Source organism: Bombus pyrosoma, linkage group LG3, assembly GCF_014825855.1.
Source record: "Bombus pyrosoma isolate SC7728 linkage group LG3, ASM1482585v1, whole genome shotgun sequence".
Classification (NCBI taxonomy): Eukaryota; Metazoa; Arthropoda; class Insecta; order Hymenoptera; family Apidae; genus Bombus; species Bombus pyrosoma.
Window position 1 is genome coordinate 14561981 of NC_057772.1, and position 23855 is coordinate 14585835.

A 23855-nucleotide genomic window follows, 5' to 3' on the forward strand; every position below is an offset into this window, starting at 1 on the left:
ATTATATCATTGTGGAAAAAGAATATAACATGAAGTAGGAATTTTAAAATAAGATTATAAAACTAATCAATTTGACTGGTGTGGTAGTTCTAGTGTTAATACCCCGCGGTTAGAACCTGAAACACAACCAGCAAAATGTTTAACTAATTATCTATACGAATAATGACATAAATGTGGTGTTGAATGGTTATAAAATTAATAACTGAAGAACGTAAATATTTGTATTATGTATATATACAACATATAACATAGATTCAAAGGAAGAACATACAGGATTACCGATTGGATGGGAATAAATTAAATCGCGATTAACATTTTTGATAAAGGATACCTGATATTAAAATTCAAGATTTTTCCATTAACGAGTGTAGATTGTAGAGGCGTGCAGAACCGGGGGAAGTATGTGTCGGAATGCCGAGTGAACGGAATAGAGTGGATTAAATCCTGATCGTGATTCCGAGCGACGATATTTGATGAGGAAATTCGAATTCTCCGATTATTAAGAACAGGCACCGTGTACACGGAATGCTAACAAGGTTGAACGAAGAGAATGAAAAGAAGTAAAAGTAGAGAACTGTTTGATGTAATACGATATGTAGGTAGTAACAAGACTAGGATTGAATATAGAATACCGATAGGCCAAACCTGTTTTGTTCGGTCGTCGTTAAAAAATCTTTACTTCCCCTAACTCTTATCTGCAGCAGAGGTTGCATCATAATAGTGAAAAATGAACTTTTCGAAAATTTCCTATATCGCGGTCTGTTATCGATTCGATGCTAACTTCTACTCGAAAAATCTTTTTGTCGTTAAAGAATTGCAACGAACGTTGTATCGAACATCCTTCATAGGTATGTTTATATATATATAGTTGTATAGTAACTAACGGTTGGCGAAAGAAACAGATGCATCGGCTCGTACGACTCAGTCCTTTGCCAAGTCCACGCCGATGACATAATCCTCGACCAAGAGCCAAGGATGTAAACACGCGCGGCGATTTTCGATAATTTCGTAAGATGGCTAACAAGTTGAACCTTGAGGTATTATCGCCGTGGTCTAAACTTAGGCACGCGTCGTTACGCGGTTGCCGGCGGAAAATGGGTCCGACCGGGTCTGAAAATAACCGGGTCGAGCCTCGATTAAACGGAAAGATCTTTTGTCGCCTCTCTCGCCTTAACTCGACTCCTTGGTGGTTTTTCAGATTCGAGCGAAAGTAAGCCGCGACCCGATCGAGAATGGACCTGTCAACACCGCTATCTACGAAACCGAACAGGTGAGTCTTGTTTTCAGCTTTCGTTTCTTCCTACGCGATATCGACGCTCCAAGTTTCCATCTAATCAGCGTTCAAACTTTTCTTCCATTACATTTTGCTACTTAGAGCCTTCTTCTATTCAGTTTTCACGCCCGTAACTTTCGCCTTGTTCGATTTAAGTATCCAAAATCGTTTCTCTAGTACGCGAATCTCAGATAATTTCACACTCGAAACTTTCTCTCATAACACATTAATATTCAAAAGTATTCCTACGCCATCTCAATATCCAAATCATCCCCTTCTCTCTCTACTCAAACCGAACACCTAAACCTTCATCCGTCTCAATATTAATACACGAAGCTTCTTCCCACGCAATCTAAACACTCGGGACTCCCCTTACTTTCAACGAACGCTCACCGTCCACATCGCTCACATACCCTGACTGCCAAGCTGTTCAGCTTTCGATCACGTCCCGTCCTTTTACGAGGCCGTCTCGGCAAATGCCAAGAGGCCGATATATCTCTGCAATCACGGAGAGCGTTCGTAACCCAGTTAGCCGAAGGTTCCTGCTACTTTCACCGACCGCAAAGTCGACTTCTGTCCATTCAACTGGCCTCGGAGTAGGAGGAGGAACCGTCGACCTGGTCCAAGTACCGTTCGAGTTGGTTCGCGTGGCAGATCCGCGATCGAGCGCATAATTTTCGACTACTTTCACTGGCTACCACCTGTGGTGTATAGAAGTGTGCTTCTCCGGACCGCGCACCTGACCCAGTTGACCGACACGAGAACAGAGATATCCGCGTAGTCGACGATCAAGGTCGTCGGGCTAGGCTTCTCCCTTCTCTACGACTAAGCTAGACTCGTGTTCGTTCCGACCATGTACCGTTCCCATATTGGCGTCCATGAGCAGGAAAGCTCTCGATGGAAGAGGTATAGGGGCAGGGGACGGCCAGGAAGTGCCGGTTGCAGTCGATCCGTGCAACTATTGCGACCATGTCACGATGTTCCTCCTCGTGCTCCCCTCGACCTCTACAAACGTCGCCAACTATAGTTACTACAAGTCGATGTTTCGAGTATGAAACCGTTTCAGGTTTTGTTAGGTTGAATTTGTTTTCTGCATTAGATTTAGGATTCAGGTTTGATATCGAGGTTTTGTTAGGGCTTTAGGTAGGATAGTATGACGAGTGTGAAAATGGAATTCGCGAGTATCGTTGATAAATGCAAGAGTTCGACAAATCGTCTGTTGTGCGTTTCACGACTGGCGATTCTTTTAGTTGTACGATCCTTTTCGAAATTGCTTGAAAACGAGTAAGGCGAATTAAATTCGTTAGTGTTATTTTTAAGATGCGATGAAGTTTACGAATTGTGTCGCCCAGATTATAACGCGGCAAGGGCAATGGCCATTTGTAACTGAACATCGAAAATAGATTTTCCAAATTCAAGCGCTAGTTCCAGTTCGTCCGGATTAAACCTCCTCGACTGTATATTTTATCAAGACAAATACCTGAATAACTATTTTACGCTTGTTCAATAATAATAATAATAATATACATATATATTAACTTCATATATTATATATATATATCATGTAATTCACAAAAGTATTTAAACATTTATAAAACATTTTTCTAATATTCTCGGTGGCATATTCTCTCTGGTATAGAGCTACTTCTAATTTATTCAAACGTTGCATTGTGTGTGGAAAGGATATCACTGGGGACACTGTGTATCTGTTTGCCTGGAAATCATTCGCTCTAATCACGTTCACAGTGATGGCGCTAATGTCTCGACAGATAACAATTGCATGACATTGACGTTATCGCGGAGCATCGGACCATAATCTTGCACATTTCGTCGACATTTATTCGCAGAACGAGCCACCGGAAACAGAAATAGAAGAGACGCAAGATCCGCTGCTCGTTAGGACGTCATAGATAATCATGTATCCTGATAATCCAGAAATATGACGTTGATTAACGATTCGATGAAGATATAAAAGTGCGAAAAATAAACTGCGCAGGCGTACTCCTGCCACTAATAATTTCATTTTTCTCGACTATCTTTAAAGAAAAAACCGAAATAATCTCTGTAATCGCATCATTCTCTATCTAACCCAAACACGCTTCATTCACACGATCCAACGTCCCCCGACTCAGCATCCCCCGTCAAACTCTTCCAAGAACGTCTCTATCCCACCATATCTCGCAATCCCATGTCCTGCTCCGCAATTCCTACGCCGAAGGTCTAGAAGCTATTCCAGTCGCCATGCTCCACGAATAACTTTCATTCACCTTAGCATGCTCACTCGTTCATCGATCGTTCTCCCTGGCTCTTTTCTCCATCCGCGGATACTTATTGCCAAAACTTTCGTGATTTCCATTTCACCGGATCAATTTCAATCCCGTGATTGAATCCTTCCCCCACCCCCATTCTCTGTATCGAAAAGGGCGCGTCTGCGCGGACCAACATCGCCAACGCGACGCACGCCTCCGCATGGACCTAGATCTCGGCGAAGCAGCGAGAACCGGCACCGGCATTGCACCGCGTTGCAGTGCACACCGCGTGACGTCACTGACGGCACGTGCCTCTCCTCCCGCCGCTCCCCTCCTCACCATCACCCGCTGCCAACGGCGTCGCAGCGGCGTGGGACGCGCGGAGGAGCGGGGTCAGGCGGGCGGGGGTGGGGGAAGGTAGTTAAGGTCACCGTGGCCCTGACTGCACGCGCGCGAAACAATATCCGTGTGCAGCCCGAATGCAACTGTGTGCGCGCTCCTGCTCTCGCGGTCACGTGAGCAAGCGCGCGCGCGCACGAACGCATAGAGCGCACCAGTGGAAGATTTATTTCTAGTTGGGCGCTGCGGTTCCCTGTTCTTTCGCTACACGCTCTTCTTCTCTGATCGGACCACGACCACGACCACGACCACGACCGCGACCACGATGACTTAGAAAGAGAGAGGTCACCATTACACGTATTCCAAGTGAATTCGTGGCGTGCGATGGTCAAGGCCCGCGAGTCCCGACGGCCAACCTTCCTTCCTTTCCACCCACTCGCCGGCCACCCTTTGGTTCCTAGGCCAGCAGAGGTGGAGGGCCATGAAATGACCTAGAACCTAGAACGTTGCGCGTGGGCTTCGCTCGAGTCGCGCGTGCCACGTCGCTGCAACGTTTTTGGACGTTGAACGTTTCGACGTCCGAGACGGTGCGCGCCGATCCATGAATGATAGCGGATGGATGGGAATCGTTTAACGGGCTATTGCACGATGAAAACGAACGTACGCATGTAGACGATGATTGATTTCTTGCGCTGGTTTTTTATGCCAGTTTATGCTGCGGCTCGAATGCGACACGGGACAGTGTACCGCGTGTAGCAGGATTTAACTCTGTTTCTCTAGTCGGGTTTGTACGGCGCCAAATGGGTGTTATATTTTAAAACAGCGACCGCGAGATTTGGCTGCTAAACCTTGATACCTGTTCAATGCCTCTGTGTATCGTTGTAATTAAAATGAAGCCGTGGGACAGCGTTAACGTTACGCCGAAACGAAAGCATAGGACAAACGTTCCACTCGATTCAATTCGTTTTAAAGAGCAAAAGGCCGGGGCAAATTTATGTACGCGTACAACGGTATTCTGTTCACTTTTCATTGGAATTAAACGATCGTGCGCGTGATTCCACGCACGTAAACGCCTCTATCCCTTTACAGAATGCGCGGTGTGAACCCAGGAAGTTTCTATTTAACCATGGATTACCCTGGCGGATTACTGCGTTTCCCACCCATTTTTGTTTCAGTTATTTCCAAGCTTTCTGATATTCACGAATAAATATTACTAGTACAATTTTGAAAGTTATATAAGTTACGAGTTCCTAGTATAATAATAATGACAATAATTTCCCTTTGATAGTATAGTATAGTATAGCAAAATACATACAGTAGCGTAATAAATTCTCATAAAGGCTTAAATAACATAATTCTCGTAATAACAAAGGGTAACAAAGATCATATGATATATAGACATGGTATTTCAGAATTAACCTCTTCAAGTTTTCGCGATGTGTGAGAATAGCAATTCACGGAGGATAGAGGAAATTTCAGTTGACGAGAATCGCAGACAGCTTGACGCAAAAATAGCAGCATATGCGACGTATCGTGGCCGTCGCGAATGACGTTAATTTCAGAGCCAAGCTGTTCGGCGAACGTGTCGTACGAGCGAGTATCTCCCCATAAATTCGACGCGTAGTTAGATTCGATAAGTCAGTGCTGTGGCTGATTCAAGGTTAACTGCATCTTCCCCGGTGAATCCAAAAATATATCTAACGCGACGAAATTACGTCGTTGCGCTAAGCTCGCTTTTCGCCTCGCAACATTTGCCTGCAAAATCTCTGTAGAAAGCCCAACTCGCCTGTCACTCAATTACGTAATTCCACCTGCCGTTTGCATAACTGGAGCAAAAGAAAAATTACGCGAATTCGCCTTTTGTATCTCGTTTCGCAACCAATGTTCCGGCGGAATGGTGTTGTTGCGAATATCGACGGTCAAAGGCGATTCTGAACACTTCCGCCTCATACGAACCCGATTCAATCCTTCGGTTAAGCGTTTGCCAGACCAGAGAATTTGTATTTGTCGAAAAATAACAGAAATTAATGAACCTTCGATCGAACGAAGCGAATCGTAAATAAAAGTATATACCACCCTATTTGCGATGTTCCTATTTGTATTTGAACCGATTTGCCGCAAACCTGGTAAAAATTCGATAGACGTACCCCAACAAAGACGGATGTGGATGGCCCGATTCATTGCCAACGGCGTACATAGGTATGCGTACATACGGCTGAAGCTCTGGGACGTCGGGTCGTATTGTGACACGTCCATCCGTCTTACGTAATAACATTGCGTAAACTTGACGTTCACCGTAATGTCTGTCGTACATATTTCCGCGCGCCCAGCAACAACGATGAGCCGATTAGAATCGCGCCCGACGTGTAATCGTACATTCTAATTCTCTTCCTTGCTTCGTTCCTTTTTCGAATGCCAGCAAATGTATCATATTATATAATAATATACAATACGACGACGTTGATTCCGTGATCACCTTTCTTCCAAATTATTCTTGAATTTTACATTTGTCCGCAGCAAGGAACCTAACTAGGGCAAGAAGTAGACGATATGTTCTTCGTTTACGGGGAGAACGAAAGGAATTCGACATTGATTATACGAACGAACATTTTCTTCGTATCGCTTGATACATCGATTGTATCGAGATATTTTGCCATCGTGTTAAATAGACTCGTCGTAAATGTTTCATCGGAAGGATCGAAATTGCTTTGTCGCCGATGAAACGATTGCCTCGAAGCGGATAAAATCGTAGTAATTCTTCCGCAGCGAATTTATACGCGGAACTGTGTAGAACGTTCTTGATTTTACAATAATAGCGGTGTTTGTAAACGTATGGATAAATCGATTCACCGAATGATTTTCTTCTTCTTAACGAATTACGTAACAGTTACGCTCGTCTAAACGCTTGTTGTTTATTATTTGTTTTCAGCGAATGCAGGTATGAGGAAAGTGGCAGTTTCGTGGTAAAGCGTTATCTAAGAACTAGAATCGAAGTTATTTAATCAATTTATTTTTCTTTTCAACTCCTTTGTTTTCTTTCCTTTGAATCTCGGCGTACACATCCGATTATTTCGCCAGACTTTCCATCTTTCGCTTTAATTTCTCGTGGCCAACTTTCATCGAGTTTGCAAGAATGTTCTATCGCTTCTGTATCGAATTCAAGTTGAAAGTTTGTCAAAGTGTAACAGGTAACGTTTTTAATAGGATCTTCCTTAATGTAATATTACGATATAATCTTTTTAAGTGATTCTAAATTTCCGTATTACGAGTGATTATTTAAAATCTGAAATGACTGTATTGCTAATATACACAAGGTGCTGACGTCGCGTGACATAAGTGTCGGCGACCATGACACCGACATTAGAAGCGACTAGGAAACACGCTCGATTCTCTTTTGTTTCAATGCTTTCGAGCTTCGACGAGCCATTCGATTCCTTCTATTGCATATTCTATCAGCTGCTTGAAAATACAACCACGTAAAACGAGTTCTGTATTGCATGATCGAAACGCTTGGACGACTTTTGCCTGTGCTACATATCCTCCGATATATCGTTTGCGATCGTCAAACGACTCACGGAGCCACGCGTTCAACGTTCTTAATGTCAACGTGTATTTAAAGCGATGCTAATGAATGATCGATTCTAAAATTAGCACGTTCAAAATTAGACGACGCGATTTGATTGTCGATCAGATTCCGCGTGTTAGATCGTTTCTATGTTTGGCACTTTACTCAGTTATATCACGTGGTTAGTACTGTTAGACGCTGTATATGTTTGTGATTATAATGTTTCCTTTTAGATCCGATTAAAGATAATGTATTCTTGACTCGTGCACGAGGACAGATAGCATTAATTCGTTGAAAGATCTTTGTCTTTTTCGAAATGGTGTTTAGACATAGATTCTAAATTATATCATTGCATATGCGTTCATTTCGTGGGAGAATGTCGTTTCCACCTCCTTAAATTTACGTCGAATCGATCGTCTTTTTTTGTTTTTGTAAAATTTGAATCATTCTGCGTGTAAAGTCATATAGGTCGGATAAAAATGGGATGAAAATAGAGAGGAAAGGATCTTTTAGAATTTATGAAATCTGGGGGGAAGATCGTTGTAGAATTAGCTTAGATTTGTAGCTTTCCAGGTAAAATATTTTGATCTAATTGTTCCGATAGATCAATAACGAACGACAAAAATAATAATGTCGGTTTTAAATGAAATCAATAATGACAATCTATCGATCTAGATATGTTAATTCATGTTGGATGTTTATCTTTTTAATTGAAAGTTTTATCTGAGATAAAGTTAGTGCAATTAATGTCGTGACTTTTACTTGGATTGAAAAACTTATATTATTATAACTAGCGTACGTATGATCGTCTATTGACGATCAAGATAAGAGTGAATTTAAAAAAAAAACACATTTTCCCTATATAACAATTATTTATGCGAGCAATTTAAATGTTTAATGATCTTCCGCTATATTCGTGCTAATTTATACCATTTAACTTCACAGTCTAATAGAGTATCCTAATCTCATAAATTACAAAGTCAAACGCAAATTTTCTCATCCACCTTGATATAATGAGTGTGATACGATATGGAATATAACACGATAGGAAAAAAGCATAGCTTTTATATCGTAGAAATCGATAATTTTATTTTTGTAGAATAAAAAATAGTCGTGGCAATTTTGTCCCTAGAATAGATATCAAATATTTCTTATCTAACTTAATCGAAACTTATTATAATTCTGTTCCATTAAAATGGGTAATTTTATTCTAAAATATTACGATAAAAATGCACTGGCTGATGACCACCTCGATGTATCGTTGATACACGACATAATCACTGGACACTTCAACTTTCATTTCCATGTTCTAGTATTTACCAGTCTATTCGTTTTACCACTGAGACAAACACGAATATTCCTGTAAGCCGAGGAAGATCGGAACTCCCTTTCCAAGAAACAAACGCTCGTTTATAACGTAACAAGTACGTCACCGAATCAGATCTAACAGAGTACAATAGAAAATCCATAGATCGCTGATTTATCTTCTGACAGCGCATGCCATGCCAATTGGCTTCTCGATCGTCTCGATCCTAACGTCAGCGTTAGTTGCAAAGGAAGGAGGAATGCGAACGGCGAAGACACAATGCGTGCAAGTTTCTGGGAAGGCCGTGTGATGTCTATGTATATGTATATACAGTAGATCATCTCCTTGGAAACTATAGCTTGGTCGGCCTTGCGAGGTTTGACGTAGCGAGTTAATGAGCAAAAGAAGAAGTAGGGAGTGCCGCGTGCACGTGGTATATGTACCAAAGCATTAGAAAACTGGTAGCCGGCCGGGCCGGAAGGAACAAGAACACTTCAACGTGACGTTATTTTCCATCGTGGAATTCATTTTAATCCTGCGTTGGCGCGTGAAACTCGGCGACTCGCTTCTTTCCGTACGCCAACCGTCTTTTCTTCCGTCGTCGCGTCTGTCTGACCAAGCGCCGACTTATACTACTCGAACTCGTTTCGCTTACCGTTAAGAACAGCCCGACCCAATTATTTACTTATGCGCAAAGAAAGACAGCGTTTATACGTCTAATAACCAATCTGTGACAAATTGACATAGTTTTGCGGCATTACGCTTCTCATTGCGCTTCTCATTGCGCTTTGTACGCGAGCAATAAATATATTATTTACTTTTCTTTTTACCACAGTCATATATGTATTTATTATATGAATTGCCAGCTGTATGTAGCGAGACATCTAATCGGTACGATTTACGTTTATCGAAAAACTCTATCAATTATATCGTAAATATCGTTGATCGATACGTATGTCTCTACGTAAGTGTTTCTTTCGTCGTTGAAGAAATGTTCGTAGGTAGACGAAATCGAATCGATATGTTTAGTAGAGGGGGGCTTGGAGTGGCTGGCATTCGTTTATTCCTTGTGAACTTGTCGAATGGTGAAAGATCAACAGTACGAACAGATGAACGATTAAATTGGCAGATTCTCTCGTTGAAGAGCAGTAAGATGAAGTCATAAGTTTTTTAGTACTGCTAATACACCTAATAATTCTTATCAACATATTCAGTCAGACGTATCTGGTTATATGGTTCGTAATCTTTTATCAACATCAAAATTGCATGTTACATAATTGATTGTGTAAGAGTTACGATCTGCAATGAATCTTCTTACTAGTTTAGATAACTGGTATTTCATAACAGATACCTAGATGTAAAGGTTCGTCGGGATTTTCAAGAAATTTATACACATTTTACAAGACATTCATACGCATATATCCTTCATAATCATCGATATCATCGTATTTACTAATTATATATTACAAGTCTGAGATTTATGCGGTTCTACATAACGTTATACATACACCTGTGACTTAGGTCTTATCTTATTTCCTTATCACTCTATTATCGCTTTCTATTATTGTACCGTTTCCTTTCCATTCAGCTGCCTATTTATAGTAATTCTTTTCCCAGATTTTATTTCCATAGTACGAACCAAAAATTGCCATAGTTTATCATAATTTTACAAATACTTCGATCTCCTTGAATTTGATCAGATTGTAGAGTCTGGGTGAGAAAGTATTGGGGAAAAAGAGAAAGATATTCAACGAATCTTTCAAGTGCCCTTTTACATTCACAATGTCAAGAAACAGAACAGCATAACATAAATTTATCGCAAAAATTGCAAAAAATTGCGTTAACGCAACGTTGGCCTCCAGAACTCGCAAATCTATCTCTCGACCTATCAACGAGTACTTATTACCATATTACTGAAAGGTTAATGGAACACCCTGTATAAACGAAAACATAAAGAACGCAAGTCCAGGCATGAGATTAACATTCGGACCGCGAACGCGTCTAACCGGTCCCCTTCTTGACAGGTACGACTTTTACGCGTATGACAAACGATGTCACGTGTATGCAGGTGCGTACGTAGTTGGACTGGCAAGTCGATCGACTAACCAAAGAGGCCTCGGAATGACTCTCCTCTCTCTCCTTTCTTCTACTTCGTGTCTCATTTCGCAGGAGGACCTCGTTAGACATTTTCTGTCGAGGCAGCGAGAGGCAGAGACAAGTCAAGGCCGAAGCGCCGCACCATCGCGAATTTCAGCTGGTTACCGAACAGCTGGTCCCCTGGTGGGGATGAGATACGGTTCCGGCGAGTTGTCCTAGGTCCTGGCCTGGTGTTTTTTTACGCGCGCGCCGAACGTACGTGTCGGTCCGGCCCCGGGCTTCCTTAACGAGCGATACGCCATCCCATTTGCCTCGACGACTCTTTCCCTTTGCCTTTGACTTTTGTCTATTTCCATAACACTTTGACTGCCACGCCAAAATCACACGTTTCGCTGAGAACGCCACAGGAGTATTCTTATTATTCAAAGCATATAATGAAAAAATAATAATAAATTGATGATGTAAGACAACATTCTTCTCCAATGGACCGTTTATCTTATTGGTGGTCACGGGTGACCACCGTGGCGCCTTGTTAACAGTTGACAGCGACATATTACAACAAGGCTTCGTTTATTTCAACAAACCATTCGCATTCGTTATTTCGTCGCAAGCAAAACGTCCAGAATATATCGTTGAAACGTGTAGAAGATACTAGTAAATAATATTTGCTCATTCTATATATAATAATAAGGTATATTCACACTCCTAACTTCAATTATATGATTATAAAGCAGCATTTACGATTATTTTCTAAGCTGTGTTTATAATAATATTCGTAGATTAGCCCTCAAAGATATAGATGCAAACACAGTGCACCGTTAGATGCAAGATTTGTTTTCATTTTTTTTTTTATCGATGTTCTAATAAAAATGTTTAATCGCTCAATGGGGCACTTTTTATTTCAAAGTGTCTTCTATTTATCATTAAATATTATATTCAAAATGCCGTAACTGTCAATTTTCATTCAATTTTTACAATTGTAAGAAGTTGAAGTGACCAATGATCACCGTGGCGTCACAGGAGAAACCGTGACCGGTCGTATATGACCAACGTGACAGCCAAAGTGTTAAACGAACGTCCGCGAAACGAACGGAACGACGAGTTCGCGGATATTGGTATCCATACGTTTCGAAAAATTGTCGCGTTATTTACTTCAGCGTAGAGATATTTTTACTCTATCGAACTACACTCGTTGAAAGATAGTTTCCCTTCGCGATCGTGTTGTAAACCTTGCCCAAGGAAAATATCACGTGTTCTTCTGTACGATCCGCGTCGGGACAGCTTCTTATCTTGTGCGGCGCGCGCGAAACGCGGCATGATCGCGCGCAGGCGTGCTATCGATCGTCCCCGTGGACTCTACCTTGACCTCGAACGACGAAGGCGAGCAATTAAAGCTCTTAAGAGCCTTGGCTGGACGAATCGATCCGCCTGATTAACGCCACAGCGATCGATCCGAGGGGACGCTGGTTCATCGCGCTCCGATTTCGAACGGATCGGCTCTTGAATTCTTATTGACAGATAATCGAAAGAGCGGGCGACTGTGTTTTATGAAAAAGGTGCGGATGCTGGAAATACGTTCGAAGGTCAGCATGGCTTTCGAATGGTTGGAACTTGAAATTTGAATGGAGGAGATTTTTGGGAAAATTAACGAAACCATACAAGTGTATGTTCCTGATCAGTGGCGATGCGTTAAGAAGTTTTGGTATGCGTGGTGAGGCGTTTCTGTGAGATCGCTACCACGTGTATAATGCGTGATGACGTTCGCATAGATACATGTCACGTTGTGTTACGCGTTATTAACGCACATTCGAAATATTCTGTTAAACGACACATCTATGATAAAAAATCGCCTAGTGAATTTGAAATTCCAAATTTCACATTTTCAGTTCGAATGTTCCAACTTGGAACGTTTTATTTAAAATATCGTTTCGAATTTAAGATTACTTTCACACTCTCGTTTAAGAATTCGAATTTCAAATCGCTTTCTGAATCTCGAATTTCAGATCTCAAATATGTATCGTGAATATCGAGCTTTCAAAGTCAATATCAAGCCCAATTTCGCTCTTTAAGGGGAAAATTAAAAACCACCCAAACCACGTCAAATTTCATAAAACGCTTCAAAGTTTCCCCTCGCGATATGCGCGAGACGTGAACGAGCTTCGTTGAAGAGAACCAAGTACGGCAGGTTAACGATCCAATAAATACTTCCTTGACAAAAAGCCTGCGCGAAATGCGTGACGCGCGGACGCAGAAAATCGCGCGCGATTCCCAATCGTCAACGCGTTTTACGTAAGCGTACTTTCGACATCGATCGAATCGCAATCGGCCAACTTTCTCTCGTATCGATCTCGGGTCGGAAAGTCACATATCCAGCGAGGACTTGTTCGTCCGTGAAACGAACTTATGAAAGAGGAATGCTCGCGCGAAAGGGGAAAGTACGACAACGACGATCGTTCGTGGCACGGGCAGAAATGCGTTTTCCCTTTTACTCGACGCCGCCGTCGTAGTCGGTTAACCTGCGTGAAATTTATCCACGAACATTCGGTCGTTTTGCATTTCCTACTTGGCACACGTGTTAAAACGCTGCGCTTAATCCATTAATGCCATTAGCTTAAGATTTCTTATTAGCTTCTTTCCGATTTATATAATCGAATTCGACCTTTCGACATCGTGATTATGAAAATCGAGATACACGAATCCGCTTCGTACTTTAACACGCGCTAAACACCTAAATTATACATCCTTATAAATTATATATCCGTCGACAAAAACGATTTCAAATAGAGCAGAAGCAATCAGTGGATCAGTTATTTATGGAAAATACAATGGCTGAATAGAGCGGCTATCACCGCGCTACAAAAAGGCATAGTTCCATATAGAAGCACTTTCACGATCTTGAAATCAAGGAAATTCCACACGAAGGTTGCATATAAATCAACTGTGTGCAAATTAGACCGATGGAAAAATGCGAATTTACAATCTTCAGATATATAAAATTCCAAAGAAGAACTATAAGGCCTCTTTTTTCTAGGATCTATGAATTTTTTAGGCGTTACATACATTCTTGTGTATTTTTAGCTACTTCAAAACGTAAAATATATAGGAAACATAGAGGAAATCGCTCATCTAAGGGTTAACTTAATGACGTTAAACGTCCAGAATTCAAAGAATGGGAATTTTCATGCAGTTGGAGGACAGGCGATTTCCTTAGAGCCCGGCTAACTGTAAACTGGTCCTAAGACGGGCCGCGCCCAGACAGTTGCTCAACTTCGGTAAGCCGAGGAGAACCGGTGTGTTCGGTACGCGGCAAGGCCGTTGACAGCGATAGAGAATCGATGGTTGTCACGCTTGGCAAGCAAAATCCGCGACCGTTGCGCTGCCTGGACAGCTGATCCGCCGAGAAAGGATCAGAACAGCCAACCGATCGTTTTGCTCGTTCGTCGTGCCAAGCATTCTCTTTTTTCGTTTCGATTTAGTCGCGGTTTACTTCGAACTAAACACAGGGAGACGATTCGATCGTTTCGAAACGTTTCTGTGTGGTCGAAGCATGCAGACATCGAAAGCGAAATCCATTGCTAATGCACGTTCACTTGGAAGCGAACGTAGAAAGAGAGTTTCCTGGCAAAGCTTGTGGTTGTTAAGATGATAATCTTTTCAATGTCATCGACTGTAAATATCCTTTAACTCTTTGCACTCCTATGTCAAGTGTGACTCAACATCAGTTTTTATCTCAGGAGCTTCTTTATCGAGTCCCACACGTTTATTCTTTCAGTCCCATCTTTTTTTCTGAAACACGAGGAAGAAAACCAGGATTGTATCCTGGAAATTGTTTCAAGATATATCATACAGTTGAAAATTGCAAAATGCAACGATAGCGTGAATAAAACTGGTATTTAAGTGAATTTGTTTCTTCCTTTATTTATTTAAATTGTCTTATTTTTTAGTTCAAGTAAATTTCAAATAAAACACTTAAAAGCGTAGGGAGCTGCTGGTAACGAAATTGAAATAAAATTCGAAGTGCAAAGGGTCAAAGCTAGATAATTCGTCTGTCGAGAAAGATCGTTCTACGTTATATGAGATTGGAGGTATATTTAAATTTGTCAAACATAGAGAGAAGAATATGGTGAATCTGTCTGGTTGGGGGACACTGACGTTGACCAATGATGTTCCTGAACCTTTCGTGATTCCTCGAGCATCGAGTCGGAAGATTGAAAAATAGTCGCCTATTAAATAAGGAAGAATTGCTCTCTAGAAATAACGGTGAACTAAGGTTAAAATTAAACGGCATGATAAAGATGAATGAAGATTCGATGGTATCAAATAATAGAACTCGTGAACGAGTCGAACAGAATTATCGATTGCGTGTCATATTTGAAGAAAGAACGCCTCTTACCAGTCAAATTGGAAAGTAACCATGGCCTAGGCTAATATTATCCTCCAAATACGTTCACGTCTTTCTCGTCGTTTGTTCAACGATTTTACGCTAGCCATTAACGAGCCGACAGCTCGTTCTAGTATCACCTCTAACGTTTTAGAACATGACCTTGGTTCCACTGCTTAATTCGTTTCTTTCACCTAGTTAACCATTAAAAACTATAGCCAAGGGAAACGGCGCTCTTTCAGTTCTTTACGCGATTCGAACTATTTTCTGCAAAATTCCGAGAATCGCGTAATTATGCCTGACTTTAAGAAATTTATTGTAGTAATATGTGTATGGCAATTTAGCTGAGAAAAGCACCCGTTGCCAAAGATGACAATACTTGTAGCAATATGTATAGGTGCAGAGGTAACGATCGTAAATTAAAATATACTCGATAAACACATTTATCTACATGGAAATTCATGATAATCTTATCGCTAATCGCGTTACTCTTTGTCAGACTACCAAGTATCATTGACCTCATATATCGAAAAAAATATTTGTCTTTCATTTTACTCGAGACTAACGAAAAACACTCGTAACATATCAATTATTCGATTCATTGAATATAATTCGCGATCAAATTTGTTCTTATTTATATTTACGCAGCTGATTTACAACACTGTTTACAAACTAATTGCAACATAATCTCCTGTAACGAATCAATGTCTCCATTCGAGAAAAAGCTGATTGTGGAAACTTTCTTTTTTTTTCTACATGCTCGTAGCAATATCTTTTCGATATGCAATCAAATCTACTATATACTCACAGCCTAAACAACAAATATTATTTACTGATAATGAACCACATCGTTGGTCTTATCATCCACGAATTCGAGCACAGAGATCATTCTTTCGCGATCTTGTTTTATTTGCAAAACGATTTGCAGCGCAGCGCACAGACAAATACAGTTTAACAGGCAGACGTATAACCGAATTTTATTTTTACAAGTGGCGTGGCCCGGCGCGATTTACCTTGTGCAAACCGATCAGACTTGTTTTTCGCGCCTGTTCCAAGAACCATGCGCAGTCTCGTTGCAATTATAGAAACGTGAACCGATGACCACGTGAATAATAGTTCCGCGAGCTATGCACTAAAAATGTACTAAAAACGTACTAAAAATGCTATGGCAAGTTTGAACTGAACAGAGGATTTATTGTAAATGGCTGCCAACAATTTCCGGCTAGATCGTAGTTCTCTGTTTCGATTTGAATTATTCGCGTTTCTTTTAATAAGACGCTTTGATTAATTATAGACTGCTTTCGTAAATGAATACGAAATTAGGTTTCAGTTAGATTACTTTATTATCTAATATTATAAAATAGAACTCTTTGGGCAAAAAATTCCAGAACATCGTATTCTGTGTGTTAAGTATGCACGGTATAATTGTGCAATAGGCTTTGAAAAACGTGTTATCTCGACAGCGCAACGATACCGCACTGTGGCCGGAAGCTTCTGCCAGCCACTGTATTTGCCAATTTTTATCAACGCAAAGTTTAAAGTGCAAACGGATTCTATAAACGTTACTGTTTTCAATTTCTTTTTATTTATTTTTTTATTCATATGTTTTCTTTTAACAAATTTAAATTTCGAGTATCTATATATAATTCGACGTGACACAATAGTTGAACACTTGGATTTGTGAATTTTTATCACAGATCGAATACGAAATGAAGATACTATTGAATTTAAGCAGTGAAATCATTTTATTCCTGCACTTTACAATTTCTCCGAACTGTTTTCGATCTGATAGCTCTGAAATCAAGAAATGTGCTAACACCGATTCGTAACATTTTGTAACCGGGATTAACATGCCCGACGATGATGCTCCATAAATATTGATGAAAGAGAGTCCTTCAATGAGATCCATGCAACCAGACGAAAACTTACAAATAAGTTGTACAAATACCAACGGACATCGTCTGTACCCTCGTGAAATTAGGCATATGGATAGCTGTGAATCATCGAATGTAGCTAAACATTTCCACAGAAGAGAATGAGCAAAATAATTGCGGTGAAGCGAGAAACTATCTCAAGGACGCTAAAAGTTTCGAATAAGACAGATCGCGACATCGATCGAATTTCCTGGTGTCGTATCGAGCGTGTACGTTTCGCGACCTCAGATTGGATTTTGAACCTTCCTCGTGCGATAGCGGCCGCGCAGACGAGCATTGTCGTCCAGTTTGGCAATAACAAGTGAGCCTGTCGCGATAAGAGCACGAATAAATATTTCTCGTTGCGGTACAAGCCGGCACTGGCCTTGAAAAAGCGTCCCTATACGAACAATCGCCAACTGGCGCGAGTTCGAGGCGCAGTGAACGGTAACAACTCGTCGCTTGTCAGGCTGACAACCGCCTTAAAAGCGTAACGTGCGCCCGTTTGCTCGCCATGATTCAATCCGCGTATCTCTCGGCCAGAAAAATGCTCATACGTGACCAACCGAATGCGTTCCAACGCTCGTGCACGCTTGTACACGCTTGTACGCGGTCCACGGGCCACGAGTATCTCTATCGTTAACGTTGCTCGGCGTACAGCAATTAAGAATGAATTACGACGAGGCATGGTCGACGAAAACCATGTTTCCTACCCGTAGTAACGGTATCTACCAGTTTTGGCTGTTGGTTCGCAGCGATGCTTGTTCCTTAACGAAACGTAATTGTGTGGAATGTGGCCACGAAAAACGAGGTAGAAAGGAACAGACAAACGGACACGCTGAGATTTCAGCAAGTTCACTGGTCGCTCGACTGAGGAATTCTTAAGCGTTCGTGGTTTCAGTGGAATGATACTCGTTCTGGTGAGAAAGGTCCGAGTTTCGGTTGTGTTTCAAAGTAAAGTCAGGAAATTAGGTTAGAACGTCTAATGTTTTATACGTGGAATAACTTCGCGACGATACGATTTCAAATTTATAAAAATAAAAGTATAGTTTATAACAATAGTAGAAATGGGGAAGCTGAATCGTAATGCAACAGTTTTAAAAAACTGCAAAGAATTAGTCGTAGCGAAACGGTAACAGTACTCTCGCTTTCTACGTCGCCTATTTACGCGGTTAATTAAAAGATATCTTCGAAATATAATTTTATTGTGTATCGTATAAATTGTATAAATGATTAATGTCCTAATTACGATCTCAATTATTCCGTTGGTAACAGCGTATTAGCTTAGTTACTTTCGATCGAGCGAATCGGAATAATGCGAAAGTACAACAGAGCCAAACTAATTAAGATAATCATCGAGTTAATTAATCTTCGTTGGAAAGTAGAATCCCAAATTATTATGCTAATCTGCGCGGTGTTTCCCACATACGCGAAGAAAACAAACGCCGCGACCGGTATACCGCTAACGCAAAGTAGAGTCGGCCATGATTAATCAGCCTCGCCTCGTTTCCGTCTTGAATTCAGCTGCTCCGCGCGCAAACCGACAACGCGCGCGTATTTTTATTGCGGAAGCACGAACAAGGTAACCGGCGGATTTTTACAACATGGCTGGAATGTACCCCGTGTCAAAGTCAAAGTCAACGATAAGACGATAAGCATGGAGGGAATGACCGACAATTCGCGCGTCACGTCGCTCGTCTTTATCCCATCTCGTTATCGTTTTCGTTCGCTCGTTATCTCGACCGCTTGCCGTCGGCTCGCGTTTGTCTACGACAAAGTGACACATTCGATCGAAACTCGACGCAAGGAAGTACATACGGTATCATGCCTGACAATTTGCCGCTACTTCGATGTGCTAGCGTCCTCTATCGTTTCGGGTAGACGCTGGTCAAAGACGCACGCCGTTCGGCGACGTAAACAACGCGACTGCGCATGCGCCGTACTTCCCCCCTGCGCTCTTGCTCTTGAGTCTTTCACTTTTTCCGTCCTACTTCCTTCGTATATTGTTCTCTGTTGCTCTTACGGGCCAAGCAACTGCCGTTTCACAGTGTTCTCGATGGTGGCGCTGACCTTCATAATGGCGACGATCTCACCGGTAAATCGAGATTTATCGCAAATTTTTCCAAAGAATCCCGATCGTTAAAGAAAAGAAAAAAACAAACAGATGTTGATAACGGAGCAAGGATGGATCCTGAAAATATTACTCCATTTGCGAATCGGTCTCTTTATACCATATTTCTCGTTGGCCAGGCGCACATTGTAAACAGTTGAATATCCTGATGCAGTTTCATCGTGACTCACGGATGTTCAACGCTCTCCTCCCTCCCTCTCACGTGCTAGGAACGATTCTCTTTCTGTGTTCCCTGTGTCGTCGACCTCTGTTCTTGCTTGGAAATTGCGCCGAATCTGCCTTTCCAGCGTGTTTCTGTGCCTCGTGCATTTTTTACCGCTCAAATTGCTACACATTGGCGACGCCGAACAATGACAGACCTCAGGCTAACTTCTTGCTCTTTGTGCGCATCTATTATCGCCGATGCTGCTCCAAACACGCTTTAGTAAACAATAGCACGCTTTGACGCGCGCGTGTACGCAGCGTACAAACAATACACGAATTCAAAGCCAAGCGTAGAAAACGCTTAAACCTTTTTGAATATCCACTCCTTTCTGTCTATCCATTCGTAAAATAAAAGAAATGGATGTCAAAAAGCGCGTGAAACTTTGTACTGTTTTTCGTGCGCCATTGAGTCGTTTCCAGAGTTTTTAAGCGACATCGTCTTATCGTGCCCCGCACTTACGCTAAAACTTCCTAATCTCGGTACGTTCATATCGACGTAACTTGCGGGCCTAACTTCGACCATGATGAGGTACCCCATAACAAACCCATAGATTTCTCGTCACCCTGTATACTCCGTGTTCGTGCGTAAAGCATTCGTGTGTTAAGAAGGGTCAACGTCCGACCCTCACCACACGCCACGGATCGACGCGCCAACACACAGAAGCCTGGTTTGTTTTGGTTTCCCGGGCATTACCCTTGCCTCCCCACTTCTTCGCAACTGGCTCCTCTCTCTTTCTTTCTCCCTTTCTTACCCGCACCGACCGTATAGTTATCTCGTTCTTTCTCTTCCCGCGCACACGATACGTCCGACGCTAGTGGAAGGTATATCGGCGTGTTATACGGTGACGACGCGATCTCAAAATGGGAATTGACATCGAATTAGCGTGACGTCAACGAACGTACACGATGACTAGGTAATGCTACCCGACGATGAAATACCAGAAAAAGGAGACATATCTATATATCGATGCATTTCATAAATTTGAGGTTCGAATGAATTGAGCATTGCTATACTTCGATAGTTCGCTAGGAAAAGTAACGATGTAGTTGTTTCGAAACAAAACGAATAGATAAGGAACGGTACTAAATGCAAGTTATCGAAAGGTCGAAGCAGTAAAGGATTGAAAGGAGGCACGGCGTTGTTTCCAAAGCAATGAGCACGGCGAGTGTGACGCGCGGAGAAAGCGAGAGCTGCGTGGAAAGCAAGTTGTTGCGGTGCAAGTAGTTTCGGATCGATTTTCATATCCCGTGTCTCGTCGTGTTCGTTACGTTCACCTCGAACATGGTGAACGTTTGATTCGCTGCTATCCCGCGGTGCACCTATACGCGTACACTACTCCACGATATACGCACCAAGTACTCTCGTGATGGACGCGAAATAAACACGCGGCTGCACCGCGAAGAGAGACCTTGCTTGGAATTTTCATTCGTGGGGGACGCTGTATGTATAATCGCATGCACGGTCCAATTATAAGTAATTCGTACGCCACGATACGAAACGGACGCTATGCGTGCGTGACATTAGCAAATGGATTCCAGAGGGCGTGCATGCTTGTGCGTGTACACGATGCAGGGAAAGAAGGGAAGGAGAGGAGATCGTCGCGTAAACGAGCCTGAAGCCCTAGGGTAGATGGCCCCGGCGTGGTCCGATCCGAGCGGAGCCGCGTGCATCCCCATCTATCTATCTATACTACCGGCAACATGGTATCGCGGCGCGCGATGCACCCACGGACAAGACCACTCGCCTAGCGAACTCGGCAACCCTGCCAGCTCGCTTACTTATCCCTGGCTCACTGAAAAGACCGCCACACCATCCAGAGCAACACCGAAGAAGATCGTCTTTCTCTTCGACCGGCGAGATTTACATCTCTCTTTCTTCGACTCACGGTGCTCCTTTTGGATCATCTCGCCAATGGAACGGACCGTGACCAATTACATCGGTCGTATTGTGCACCGCGTTGCACTCGATGCAACCTGTTAACACAGCCTCGTGTGTATATATAGCGTATACTACCGCGTTTTACCGTACACGTTTTACAGACCACCGTTTCTTTTTTTGGAAACGAAACTGGTCGAACTATTATGTGATACAAAGATCGGAGGATATTTTAGAAAGTCTGTTTACATCGTATCTACATTAGATGTATACGTAGACGTAATGATACTACACGTTCATCGATATGAACAGCCTCTATTCGTAATTATTAACGAACGTAACTGAAAGTCGAGGCGTGTAAGAGAGGAAAGAATCGACGCTGACTTCTTCGGTACGAGGCAAGGCAAGGCAAGGCAAGGCAAGACAAGGCAAGGCAAGGCAAGGCAAAGCAAAGGGAAAACATTGCCTGCCAACCGGCATGGAAGGTCTGTGACCTCGGCGATGCCTATGCTACGCCGTGTATACGCCGCTGGCCGCGTGTACCGTTTCAGAGGTGATGTCACGAACAGAAAGGTCCTTGAAGAACCGAGAGCAGCTTTTCTCGAGCGATTCTTTTCCTGTTTTATGGAACTTTGAAAACCGAGACACACCGGTACAACACGTTTTCCGTCTGACTCATTCGATAAATGGAGGGGAGATTCGCGTCATCGAGCCTCAACCGCGTTCACGGTATTTTTACGATGTCAATTTCTACGATGGAAAAAGTTTGCTCCCTTTTTCTAATGCGATATTAATGGCGAGTTTTAAACTCGTCAACTGTCGCGTCGGCCATTTATGCTTGACGGTATTGACTTTGAAGCTTTGTGTAACTGTAGGGGTTTCCAGCGTGTTGTTAAGGTTTAGTTTCCGAGTTAGTTCAGGGAAAAGTAACAATAGCAGTAAATGATAATTGCAACTGTGCTAGAGCAAATAATATTCTTTTTGTAGAATCCACGTGACATATTTGTAACTAGAATTATTATAAATCTGAAGTTAGACATCTTGGAAACGTGTAAAGATATTTTACGCGTAAATTTCATTTTCATTTTTCTGTATCCCTACTTTGTGAAATTAAAAGCATTTTACCGCTTTGTGAAATCTCTTTATCTGTCAATCTTCCATCGTACTACACGTGGTAATAAAATCTTGCAATGTTCACCGTATTAGGTTTGTATCAAGAGTTACAATTTGTAAACCTGGCACAGACTCGCAGCAAATATATTTTTCGATTGTGTGATTATTAATTTACGAGTTTAATAGTTCCATTGTTAAGTGTCTTTGATACACGTGTACTTCTTGGCGTACAAGAAACGAGTCCTTGAGAAGTAACTGTCACGGAGATATATGTTGCCATGTTCCCTTATCGCTATTCGATTCCAATGCAAGTGTACTATAATGTCGTATCTGGCTACATTTGTCACTCTCCAGCAGTGTTATCTATATTCAGCAGTGTTATTTAATATTTAATTTTATAAAATCACACTTGCAATATTAAGAGAAAGAGCGCGGAACCTTTATGTAAGATGTATATTTTATCGACTGAAATTTGTGGATCATCGATGACCCACGCAGCGTGGAACATAGTTTTAATCGTCCAAAGCGTTCCTCAAAGTGTCGCCACTTGGCGTCCTTCGCTTTTAACCTTTCGTGATTTGAGTATGCCTGGAGGCGCAGCCAATGTCAGACACGAGTCGTGTCGAAATTTTCAGCTGACACTGTCATACACACATATAAAACATCCTCCCTTTTCCGTAGCGAACATTTGCATACGAACATTTTCATGGATATCTTGTAAAAGTCAAGCGTATCTCGTTAACATCTCAAGATGTAATTACGCAAAACAAATTAAGGCATGTGCTCCGTCACTTTTTGGCAACCGTGGTATAATCTTGCTCGCGAACAATAAGTCTCTTAATTTACATTCAAAGCACTGTTTCTCGCTACATTACTTCGAATGTGCATTACCGATAGTTCAAGCGTTTAATTAAGAGATAAGACGCGCAAGGAAAGAAAGTTGGTAGTTGAATTATTGAAACCGAAAGATTTATATACACGAAGTTTCGTGTCTTCGTAAATCATTCGTTTTCGGAATAATGGAACTGTTCTGATTTCGTATTCCTGACGTTATGTTTAACTAAATGCAGGAGAGATCGATACATTCAACGAACGTAGCTTTAGAATGTCTTCTATCATTATCTTTTTTTATTATTTACTGGACAAGTTGAAGTTCCTCTTTCTTCCTGGGTTTCGATAAAAGAGTATATAGGAAACTGAAGTAGACGAGTATGAAACACAACGCGTGTAATTATTATTTATTCTGTGAAGAATTATTAACTTGAAATTTCATGCTGACAACCGTCTTCCGTAAATTGCAAGATTTAGAGATTCTTGAAGAACGTTAGATAGCATATTTGGCTAATCGTAGGACGAACAGAATAATCGTAAAACCAATAACCTTAACCTAAAACAAATAAATCCAACA

General features: G+C 41.8%; 1 protein-coding gene across 1 annotated transcript in view; it reads left to right on the forward strand.

The window, feature by feature from the left end:
* LOC122565911 (zinc finger protein 395) overlaps positions 1-23855 on the forward strand; it is a 94271-nt gene that overhangs the window by 60647 nt on the left and 9769 nt on the right. The window contains exon 5 of the mRNA XM_043722429.1: positions 1199-1270. Coding sequence (XP_043578364.1) covers positions 1199-1270 — 72 coding nt within the window. The remainder of the gene's footprint in view (positions 1-1198; positions 1271-23855) is intronic.